Raw genomic sequence first — 13361 nt, forward strand, 5'->3', positions numbered from 1 at the left:
AAACGTACTTATTTATTTATCAATATCTATTTTGTTTCCTTCGAAGTAATTCCCTCGGATATAATACACTTGTGCCAACCCTTTTCACAATCCTCGAAGCACTTCTGAAATGCGCTTTTCGGTATGGCCATCAGCTCTTTCTCTCTCATCAATTGTGGCAAAACGCTTTCCTTTCATTGGTTTTTTCAATTTTGGAAATAGAAAAAAGTCGCAGGGAACCAAATGTGGTGAATGCGGTGGTTGAGGCATGATTACCGTTTTGTTTTTGGCCCTCCTGAGCGATACTAATGCGCCATTGCTTTTGCTCAAAATTTAGCAATTTCGGAACAAACTTCGCTGCTACACGTTTCATGCCCAAAACATTCGAGATATCCATCATCATCTGCCACTTCCGTAATAGTGATTCGACGTTTTCAAGAACAATTTTTTTCACTGTTTCGATGTTTTCTTCGCTTGTTGACTTGGTCTCATCTCTAGGATGCTCAGCATCTTTTCGGTTTTCTGTAAAGCGCTTGTACTAATAAATACTGTTTTGAGACAAAGTGGACTCACCGAATGCCATAGTCAACATTTCAGGTGCCTTGGATCACTTTATTCTATTTTTAATGCAAAATTTAATACATATTCTTTGATCCATTTCACCCAAAGGTGGGCGGTTAATGTCCATTGTTAGGTTCACAACGATTCTTATGAAGTCCTTTAGGAACATTTTGTTTGTGAATCTAATGTTTCTGACCTAAGCTATTATCGCTATTTTGTAATTTTAAACAGAAACATTATATGGCGAATGGTGTGGTTATCATACGATTTCTACACTTTTAACTCTATATCTAAGCTATAAAACAAACTACTATTTATTCACCTAATGGTAAAACTGGTATATTCTCTTACAATATTCTGGGATATTATATTTTTACGAGTAGTAGTAGCTTAATGGGACCCACCAGGTTTTATTGTTTCTTCGCAATCTTATTGAGATCACTCATAGTGTAACCGATCTGTAAGATATATAGCTAACCAGAAAGGTGGAAAATATTTTATTAGCAATGAGGATGCTAGCGGAAAATGAAACTCGAAATGAAAAGTAGAATAACAGTATTATAATTCGGCAATTAAAAAGCTCTATTGAAATAGTAAGATTTACATCACCAAAGGGCTTGTGTCTTTCATGGCTTTTTGCAATTACTAATTTACTTCAATGGGTAAGCTAAGTTCCCACTCTATTTACACATGCTAGAAGATACAAGTTTTTATTACATTGTTGATTCTCACCGTGGGAGACTACATTTTTCTAAGGGTTAAACGAACAGCATATGTATTTACCATATACATGTGTGTATACCATATATGTACATACATATGTGTGGAATATTTATTTCAAATCTTCATGTCCGTGCTTTTATCCACCTCAGTTGAGCATTTCACACCTTATCTTCCACTATATATACATATAGACATAATCGAATGTATTTTTCTCATTATTACTATAAAACTTTGAATTTGTGATATTAATGCACAGCGAATACATTTTATTGGGTGTAGTTGTTGAACATTATCTTACAATATATTAATTTATGCGTAATGTATTACTGAAGAATGGGAAAAATCTGGATCGGAATTGATAAATATAAATAATTATGCATTTAATGTATGCGCAATTTGCATTGATTAACTGCTTACAACCGCATTAAAGGTTATTAAAGGTTAAGTTAGGGTGGGGTCAAGTCCGAGTGTAACAGATCTTATTTGGCGCTAACTAACGTTTCGATATTATTCAATTACATATGTGTTTAAAGAAGATATAGAAATCAAGAATGACAAATTAAAAATTACTATAATTCCATCTAATTACTTTTTTGCAGTACATTTGACAGAAAAAATTAAATTTGGTTGCACCGAAATTATTATACCCTTCACAAATACAAAATACTCCATACAATAACTTGATTTTGATCGGTGAGTATGTATGGCAGCTATACTTGTATGCTATAGTGGTCCGCTTTGAAAAATTTTTCGGAGACTGCACCATTGCCTTAGACTTTAGAATAACCCATGCAAAATTTCGTATCTCGTCAAATAAAAAATTTTCATACGAGCACTTAATTCCGGTCATTCAGTTTGTATGTCAGCTACATGTTATAACGCTACATGTTATAATATCGATGGTTCCGACAAATGAGCAGCTTCTTGGAGAGTAAAGGAAGTGCGCAAAATTTCAGATCGATATCGCAAAAGCTAAGGAACTAGTTCGCGCATACAGCTCGTCAGGCTGATCATTTGCATATACGAGTATATTTTATAGGGTCGCCGACGTTTCCTTCTGCATGTTACAAACTACGTGGCAAACTTAATATACCCTATTCAGGGTATAAAAATATAATAACGCACTGGAGTAAATTATTGACGACGCAAAAACGAGAAGAAAGGTTTTGTCCGAAACATTAAACTTAAGCACGCATATTATTGATAATGTTATATGATATTGAAAAACTTTACGTAACATATTCAATGCACTCTGATTTATTCGCTTCCATTTAACCACACTGAAATTGAGGGTCTTCTCGGTAATGTTTTATGTAAATTTCGCTGGAATTCATTTACATGCAACTTATGGACTTAGCGAATGCCAGATGCAACAAAGTATACCCAATACATGTATTTAGTAGTGCAATTCTGCAAAAGTTAAAAATAGCTTTCAGCTGGATTAAAAAAGCTCCATTGGTCGATAAAATTGATCGAAAGTATCTACATTCAAACAGTGATAATCATACATTCACACCCCCAAAGCTATTCAAATGTGTTGAACTTATTGCATGTTCAAGTTCAGGAAATTTGAAAAAAAGTAGATTCATACACATACGAGTATGAAAAGAGCTAATTTCGTATAACTTTCGAGTGGAAAAACGTTCGATTTTGTGAGAAAATCTGATATAGGGTATAACACTGGTGTATCGTGATGTTGTTGCCCTAGATATAATATAGATTTTGGATATATGTACATATGTCCACACTTAATGAAACTATCAGTGATTTGCTCTCGTTTATTTTTATAATCTTACAACATGTTGCTACAGGGTAAAACCCTTAGCGGAAGTTTTAAAATGCTGGGATAATTGACTTCCTATTTAATTTTAAGAAAAATTCGTAGGAAATTGTTTATATGTTACTGTCGGCTATTTAATCACTTTTATTTTTATAACACATCATTTAATGTCTTTTAATGAATATCATATAAATTGGTTTTTATAAAAAGTAAAAAGTTATTGTTTCCAACAATCAATTTTTGTTGGTACCTTGTACGTCGACCTTTTCTGCCCAGGTTGATCTTAATATTAATATTTAGGACATGCAAAAATCCGTCCGTCTGTCAGTGCAAGCTGTAACTTGAGTAAAAATTGAGATATCTTCACACGTATCCCTGGGCTTAATCGGGAGGACAAGACCTATAAAGTAACATAATTAAACCGCAAATTATGATATAAAACTGCTATTTGATAAACCGCATCTTATTAAGGAGGGGTGGTTTGACAATCTTCAAAAGGTAGGCGTGGCCAAACCACAGGACACACTCATTCAACAGCTCTTACGAAAGTGTGAAAATAGATTAAATCGGATGATTATCCCGTTCACTCCCCATAAAACGTTTTTGTTGAAACTACTTAAGAGCGAATAAGCAATCAATAAATCATCAGAGACATTAAATTTTACACACAGGATGGCAAAAGCCTGTGTCGAAATTGGACAACGGGCGTGGCACTGCCCCCTTTTAGGTGAAATCACAATTAAAATTCTATCCGATTCTTTCATTTTCTAGCATATAAAGCAAGTACTAAAAATATCGGGATAAAACTTTACACAAACACTGCGATTGAGATATACCATCTCAAGTGTAAAAAATGTCCAATTCGCACCAACACTGTTCAAGCTCCCCGAAAACCACCACAGTGCCTATGGCTAACTTTTTACCGAAAATATCGTTCAATTTGTGAATATAATATAATAATATTAATTTTTTTAAATTCAGATTGACTCCTTTTCTGATAGCGATATATTTGTATTTCGAAAATGGGTGAAATCGGGTCAATACTCCCCTTAGCCCCTATATACCTAATATAAAGATTTTCGAACTTCCGGTTGACTTTATACCGCATATTATTAGATATGGGCCCTTTCTCACCAAAAAGCTGCTTATTTCACGGAACAGCCGATGTCGGACCCCAATAGCATATTGCTGCCATATGAACTGAATGATCGGAATTAAGTGCTTGTATGGAAAACTTTTTCATTTAGCATGGGTTATTGTATAAAGCAATGGAAATCTCCGAAGAAAATCTTCAGATCGTGTCATTATAGCATATAGCTGTCATACAAATTGACCGATGAAAGTTCTTATAAACAATTTTTTGGATTTGTGAAGGGTATTAAAATTTCGGTACAACCTAAGTTTAAGTTTTTTCTTGCTTCGTATATTTTCGGTATTTTTTCCCACTCTCAGCGGATTACGTAACGTTTGTATGAATTTTAATTATGATTTGAAAAATAAATTTTATTGCTAACAAGCCGATAATTAAATCAAATATAAGATATGCATTAATGATATAAAAAGAGCACATTCAATACTTTCATGAAGAAATTCGTAATCTGAGCATTTGAAAATATTAAAATTTGCATACAAAATTGTTTTGGTTTGTAGAGTTGTGGTAATTAATATAACAAAATTCCAAGTACTATTTGAAGAGAAAACACGTGGTTATCTCACCAAGTACTATATTTGAAAAGTTATTCATACTTTTCACTTCGCCAGAAAAGCAGAGCCTTGCGATTTTTGACTTAATTATTATTTACTGCATAAAACTAGTTCGGGATAAATGAAGATTAGGTGTTTGGTTCAAAGGATGTGTTAGATACTCGTTTAGAACACGCTTTCGAAAATGCATCATACAAATAGTAAGTACCGAATTCGATAAGAAATTTTTTAGAATCCCCAACATCGATATTAAAAAAAAATATTTTTCAATCTAAAATTCTTGAATAAAAAAATTCGCAAATAAGCTGATGCTAAGACACTTCAAGTAGTTTATACGATATAGGCGTATATACCCACAGTCATAGAAATAGTTCCTTTACATTTTTGGACCTAACTTTATAAAAAAAAGTCATGACCGGAAAGAAGAACCCGTACCTGCATCTCGACTAACTTTTCACAGATCTTTTTTTTTTTTTTTTTTGACTTTGAAAATACTATGCGGAGGCGTAATGTACTAATATATAAAAATAAAAGCAAACAACTATTTATTTGTTGTAGTTTTATAACGAAAGCACATTTTCATCAAATCGACTTGATTGCATACACACGCTGCGCAAATATCGTATAGCAAGCAATATCCACAACCACATACGCGCACCTCACGGCCGCAAGAAAAAGCAACCAACACGCCGATCGTGTTGCTGCAATTAACACTTTGATTTACAAAGTTTCGCATTCGCCCTCGTGGCACCTCGCTGCGATATTCGCAGCAAAAATACCCCAGTCGCAGCAATTATTGGCGGATGTGTGCGGTCGTTCCGCACTCGATGCGTGTGTGGCAGCAAAAATGTCGTCAATTGACATTTTAAATTTTTGGAGCAATCAATGTTGTGTTGGCCATCGTTTAAGTGCTTTCAACGGCTTTGCCGCTTCAATGGAATTAAATTAATCGCATGATACATTAGTATGGGCCGCACAATTGTCAACGCTCTTAATTTGCTAAATTAAGTTAAATTATTAAATCAATAAAAGCCCAGAAGTCTAACAGATTTGTGGCAATTCGTTATACAAATATTAATTTGTATTTATGAATATTGCAAACGATTATAAAAACAGATTTCAAGACTTTCAACTCTATGTAACTATATAATTATGCATACATGTGTATATGTATGTATCTGAAGTATTGATAGTTTTGGAATGCGTGAACTCCTTATGACTACAAAATATCTCACGCTTGTTTTCATAACATCATTTGCCTAAATTTGACTCGAATTGAAGCACACGATTCTACCGAGGAACATCTATGGCTATTCATATTTCTCCGTGTGTTTGTATACATACATACATACAAGTATATGTATAAAAATTACACACTGTGTCCAGGTTGACCAAACATAAATGGGAGGATAGTTTAAATCTCAAATTTTAAAAATTAAAAATATTTCATAAAAAGAAAATACTTCTCAAAAAAATAAAACAAAATAAAATTTTCAGTAAAATGCCAAATGGAAAATTAATTCTTTTTTCCATTGACAATTATTTGTATGAATCATTTTAAAATAAACCTCAAGTACAATCCCTTGCATTCTTAAACCGGCAATTACGTTTTCGCCGTTATTCGTATATAATATTTTCGCTGTATTGAATAGTTTATTATAATATTATTATACATCAAATATATTGATTGTTGCTATGAACAAGGCAGCCATTTTACTTGGACGCACTAAGTGGTACCGGTAAGACTTCCAGTTCAATACTTCGGATTTTTATACCGGAAATAACATTTTCGTCTTTATTTGTATAATATATAATATTTTCATGTATTAAGGACCACGCGTGGTCTATTAGCCTGCCAGACTAACCTAATATATACAGAAGTACATAAGTTAATCTAATAATATAAAATATATACTCAGGGCCGTAGTGAGAAACCCAAAGCTGGAGGGGATATAGGGTGAGGGAACCTTGATCCATCCAATTTAAAATTATAACATTATAAGCAAATATTCTTATGATTTATAGTAATTCGTAATAGGAACAATTGTACTCTGTATACCATAGCCACTGCAACGCGCGGCCGGATCTTCTAGTATATTTATATGTTTTCTCTTTGAGCAGGTAAGTTCGTGGGCAGACGAAAATTCAATACGGTCGCAATTTGCAAGATTCAAAGGCGAACAAGATTTTCACCGATTTCATCTAGTATTGGCATTAAACAAAAGTATTACTGATCTGTGCATAATGTTTGCGAGAGTATAATCATTAGAAGTCTTCATCGCAGTATTTAGTCTTTTATTTTATAGAAAATTGCTCCTTAGGCTTTAAAACTACTATTAACATATATACATCTTCTCATCGAACTTATTATTGTGATGAGTGCTAATAGCGACACTTGCTATATAAATTGGATCGGACTAAAACATTTTGGTTTATGTATTTGTCAGCAACAGACATAAAAATATTTGGAAACTTTTTTTTTTGTTTTCAAATAGTAACAGTGCTGTCTCTCATATTCGCCATTGTTGCATTATGATCAGCTTTATCTGTTCCCGAAACTCAAATAAACGCCATTAGTCGATAGACTCCACAAAGAATTTACTGGAAGAAACTAAACTAAAATATTGCCGACCGATCGTCCATGTCGCTTAGGTAGCCTGATGTCAAAATTAGGCTTCCATTCACTTCATTTATGAGTTTATTTATCATGCCAAAGATGAGATACTTGAAGAAATATTTTAGAACGCATTAACCGGCCACTTAATTGATGCTTTAATCAAAAACAGCAAAAAAATTTTAAATTACCAGATAAAATTATTTCAAATATGAACACTGCTCAAAGGATACTACATCTATCAGCACAACCAGCATCCTGCTAGAAATTTTCTCTGCAAATCTACAAACCCTATTACAAAGCGACCGAGAACCTTTCATGGTTAAAATAGCGTAGCTAATAATTGCGTCAATTAACAAGAAGAAGGCTACCAATAGTTGTGCAACCTAACGATATTTACCTAGTAATCCACTACGATAACACGAATCTCACGTGAGACTAACGTAAATATTATAGAGAAACATTATTTTCGGTGAAGCCAATTTTTTGTTTTGGTTACAAATATTGTGGATATATTATTTACCATTGGTTTAATTATATGGCTCTCACATATGTTTATATCGAAAAAATAACTACTTTGGAGGAATATTTAATTTTAATTATTTCACCCCGCATAGGCCCACAACAACCACACTCTCATGGGACTCACGAGATTTAGTTTCCGTTTGTACTCCGCGTTTGAACTCCAAATATTTGCTAATACTAAAGCAATTGTTATAAATCTCTATCGGGTCTCTTTCATTCGAACGGAATATATTTTTACACAATAAAAATATACCTATAAAATACTGCATAAGTAATAAATCCTTGCCGTCAAGCATCGAACTGTGTAGTAAAGAAAAGTAACAGTTTACTACTTCAGTTTCCCTATAGAATTTGAACTAGTGTTGAAAGCATTTGATTTTTAACAATTTAAGGACAATTTATTATAGTTGTTCTATTCGATCACAAACATAATCATACAATAGCAGTTTTTGGCTGGATATCAATTTGTAAGCTCTTACGAACTGATTTTTAATATAATACTAAAATGGAAAATCTGAAATTTAAAAAAATAAGTTAGTGGTTTTGCATAATTCAACAAAATTTTTTTTTTTTTATAAATAATATGATGCTAGTATATTTCTGACCGAAATCTGACACTTGACAGTTTGTAGGACATTGTCATATTAAAAAACCGTTGCTTGTGTGGTAAAAGGCAGTTGGCTGACTAGTTGGGCTAGCGGCCCAGACTATTTCAAAAATAACTAGTTTATGCAAGTTGATTTTGCCGAAGGTAATATTACTGTGTGCTTAATTTATATGTACGTGCATCTTAGTGTACAATGTACCTTGTTTGTGAGATTAAATTCTTGTTGTTTCAGCGGCCTTATGTTAATTGGTGCAAATATTGTTTAACTTTAGTCGTTTAATGATGGCAAACACAAAAAAGCTGTCAGTAAATAACATTTTCACCCGCATGCAGTGATATAACCACGCACATATACATATCTACATATATGTAAATATTTATCTATATTCCAACTGATCATACTGGATGATTGTAGTATAATTGCTATCAATATTTGGAATTAAATAATTTAGGTGCAATTTCTCATTTCGGCTATTTTTAGTGATAGTTTCTCTGATTGCATTGATTTGGGACATGGTTTTTGATGACAACATAGTATATTAAATATGAAATTTATACTCTAATATACATAGGTATATAGAAACATTCTAGTGTATGGTAAGGGTATGTACCGTGGCTCAATACTTGCTCATGCAGCGATAAAATTTAAAAGGCTGCAATTCGAAATCCCAAGTGAGTATCAATATAATTTTAACGCCAATTTGTTGATATCTAAATTAAATTAAAACAATAAAAAGCGCAAACGGTCCGTTTGTAAGGCAGCTATATATATAATAACAATCCGATCCAAACAATTTCTTTGTATATTATCTTAAACAATAACCCATGCCGCATTTTATGAAGGTTGCCCATTCAAGCACTTAATAACTTTCTGAACAATTTCTTTTAAGATTTTTGTGGAGAAGAGGACGTGTGCAAAATTATACAGACAGACGGACATGGCAAAATCGCCTCAGCTCGTCATGCGTCTCCGACGTTTCCAACGTGTTACAAACTTCATGGCAAACTTAATATATCCTATTCAGGGTAATTTCATTTATTTCATCTTGTGTCTTAATTTAAAAATATGTAATGCGCTTTTGCCTTTAAAATAACTTAAGGTGTTAGACCAGTCTAAGATTTTCAAATATTTAGTTTCTTCGATTTCTACAGAATTTTACACTTATATTTTTCACTATTATATTCAATAACATTTCCCTAAATTGCTTCCACATATTATTTATTTCATATTAAATAGCACACAAAATCGATTTTAATCATAATTAAAGTTTTCATTAGAAAAAATTTCCTGGCAAATTCGGCATCTCAAATCGATTGAGAAAAAAAAAATTCGGAAATCGAAGACTTATTTATAAACATAATCCCTTTTAGATCTTACCCTACTGAAAAACAGGTTTTCTAGAGGTCAACAAGCTAGGTCTGCGTGACGGCGATGACCTCCTCATTCGACTCAAATTTTGTGCGACCAGGGTGAAACTCGTTAAACACATTATTGGCAGTTGCCATCGAATGAGAATAATCACTGTTTACCACACAGCATAAATGCAATTTCCCCTCCAAAAAAGGATGTCGAATCAGTGACCAATATTGCCCTTTTTAAATTTTTCTAAAGCCCGCGGGCGTACTTTGAAAGTGACAAACATGGATAAAATATAAGTAAAACTTCCCCTTGTTGCCATATAACTAAAGTAAGAAGTTTAAACTTTATTAAGGGCAAGTAAACTACCGTATATATCGGTCAATATATAAGATATCTTGGCAAAATTAAGTGAACGAATAAAAATGTGTGAAACCGTTCTACTCAATAACCCAGGCCCCATATACAATATATAACGAGTTTAGTTAGTCTTTATGTCCAATATGTGAAAGCATTTTGTGGTTTAGCACTGAATTTGAATTGAACCTTGGCCTAAATTCATAACCCTAATATAATGAATTTCGGGCCTTTGGTTGGCGTTTTCCAAATCAACCCAAAATATTCAGCTTAGCAACTTCGGTTGAGTTTATAACACATACCTATGTATATCTCATTTAACAATGATTCTAATATAATTACCGTTGACATGATGCAGAATATAACTAAGTGAGTCTATGCCTTATAATATAAGCTAATAAGTTATAATGCGTGTTGAATTCTTTCGCAAAATTTTTTAATATAAAATCACCACCTCAGGGTATTTCTACACACACCTGAACTTAGCTCTTCTTTACTTCATAATATTTATTTCTTTTACAGATCGAGAGTTAAATAGCTAAAATTAGCAATCCCCAAAGAATAATTGGCAATGAAAATGTTACCTGTATCAGAATGGCTAAAGCGCTACTACAATGCCATAAAAGATAATCCAAATAAAGGACATAAAAGCCACACTACATTTACAAAAAGATTCCGCACAGCGCCAGCTGCGACTGAAATAAAAACAAGAACAAGGCACATGCAAAATTAGATGATGATTCCAAACAAAGTGACATCGGCATAATGAGACGCGCCCCCAAGCATTATCCCAGAGCGAAAACGTCGAGTGCCAGCTGGCGTCGCCGGCGTCGCTTCCACAAGTTATTTTTGCAGATGCGTATGTACCCGTTATTTCGCCTGTTGCCGGTATTATGGTTGCTATTATGCTACTGTTGTTGTTGCTGCCATTGCGCGCATAGGCGACAGGCCGAGGAGCAAAGCGCACAGCTAAATAACTGCTACGACATGCAATATGGCTTCGATAGGGCATTGATCGGCATTGCACCAGAGCTATTATTACCTAGTGCTAATAGCTCGAATAGAGACAATGGCAACGAAGTCACCACTGCACACAACAGCACTGCGGTAAATGATCTGTGGACACGGCATCCTCTACATATTGGTTCAAATGTGAGTACACAAGGCTACCGACCAGGGTCGGCTACGCACACGGGATGGCAATGTTGTTGCTGGAACGCTACAAATCAAGTGAGTACTGCGACTTTTAAGCAAATATCTTAAATTTTACTATATTAATGGATATGTGCGTACATACTCTAGCAACATGTTGCTACATAGTATGGTATGTATAATAGCTCTGTTCACCTAAAGATTGTATGTATTACCCAAAACTAAATGGGTGAAATCGGACAAAGACCACACCTTTTTCCTATATAAGACAATTTTAAATTCCATCTGATTCTTTCACTTTCCAGTACATAAATCAAAAACCAATCAATGTATCCGGATAAAACTTTGCACAAAAACGCCCAAAACTTGTCGAAATCAGACCAAAACTGTTCAAGCCCTCACATAACGAATACGTGGCCCTAGTGCGTATGGCTGACTTTCGGTCAATCTGTGAGTTATATTATTAAAATTCGGTGAAAATATTTCTTTATCCCCCATATACCTAATATAAAGATTTTCGAACTTCCAGTTGACTTTATAGCACATATATCCGCTAATGTGCTAGTTATTTTAAGGAAATTGAGGGAGCCTTCCGGCTGACTTTACTCCATATATATGTTTATATTTAGATATTTATAGAATTGCTTGAAAACAAGTTCTCAAACATACTTGCGGAATGTCAAAAATGAATTCAGTCAGCCCTTTCGTTTCTCAGCTCTAAGATACCGACATTTCACATGACTTTAAACCGTTTAAGTTGGTCAAAATTTGTGATATATTTATGAAATTGAGTTGGCACGTTTTCTTAAAAATTATAAAATTATATGAATAGCTTGGCGCTCAATATACCATCTTACGTTGAATTTTGACAAACATCTGTAAACACATACACATAATTATTGTACAAGTATATATATTTTAGTATGTACACACCTTCCCCTAGTCAATAAGTAATTGAAAGTATTGAAAGTATCACATTGCCTTTCCGAAGCTTTTTCTATGTTACAGGAATGTATAAGTAAATACTTATCCACATATGTATGTATACATATTTGTTATATATTTTTATCACGGGAGCCTGTTCACCGCTATATTTTATTATGGAGCTAAACTAAATCGATTACTTTATCATTCGTTTATAAATTAAATTACTTAGTATGTACATGGGTCAAGAATCCTACTCGCTGATGTCTGTGCCATTTCCTGCTGCAACGATTCACCATGTGTCTTTTGTTTGATTAGCGGGCGGTCATACTGCAACCAATTTGGCATGTATTCTTCACAAAACCGATCGTTGTTCGCTACTAAGCAGCCGCAAAAAGCTAATTGCATTAAGTATGTTGGGCTAGTGCAATTATTATAATAGCTTACAGGAAAAAACGCAAAATCCAAACTAAGTAATTTTGCATAAAGTTCCGAAAGGGAAACTTATATTTATTATAACATCTTCTCTGTGCCACAATAACGGTACATAAATTCAAATAAAACATTTTAAGGTTTTCACCCCTCCTTAATAATCTATTTGTCATATATGAGAAAATACCCATTCTGATTAATAATGTTATGTATTAATCGGAAGACGAAAAATATATTTGGATATATTATATTTTAGAATTAACTTTTTAATATAGCTTTTTTAAAAACTTAAGCTTTTTCTAAGAATTTGTGCAAGAACATGTGTGTTAATTTGCTTGATGAAAATAAGGTGTGGAACCATGTATCTAAATACAAATCCTTGTTCATTCATAAGCACCAATGCGCTATTATGTTTTGTTTTCTCCTATTCTCTACGAAATTCCAAAGATTTTCCATTATTATCTTTAAATAGTCTTTGAACCGCCAAAAAACTCGATGTGATAACGAAAAGATTTTTAAACAACTTTGTTGAGGTCCAAAAATGTTTAAAAATCAGCCTCAGGGTAAAACTAGAAAATTTCTCGAAATAGTGAAAACATCAAAAATTATCCTAAAACTATCTACAGTTGGTTAGAAACCTTAAGAA

The 13361-nt window shown here is 33.4% G+C and overlaps 1 protein-coding gene across 2 annotated transcripts in view; it reads left to right on the forward strand.

The window, feature by feature from the left end:
* The window catches only part of Lgr1 (Leucine-rich repeat-containing G protein-coupled receptor 1), a 37043-nt gene that overhangs the window by 3191 nt on the left and 20491 nt on the right, over positions 1 to 13361 (forward strand). For both annotated transcript variants that reach the window (XM_014241429.3, XM_070106555.1), the window contains exon 2: positions 10730 to 11437. In XM_014241429.3, coding sequence (XP_014096904.2) covers positions 10973 to 11437 — 465 coding nt within the window. In that variant the 5' untranslated portion in view covers positions 10730 to 10972. The remainder of the gene's footprint in view (positions 1 to 10729; positions 11438 to 13361) is intronic.

Source organism: Bactrocera oleae, chromosome 2, assembly GCF_042242935.1.
Source record: "Bactrocera oleae isolate idBacOlea1 chromosome 2, idBacOlea1, whole genome shotgun sequence".
Lineage (NCBI taxonomy): Eukaryota > Metazoa > Arthropoda > Insecta > Diptera > Tephritidae > Bactrocera > Bactrocera oleae.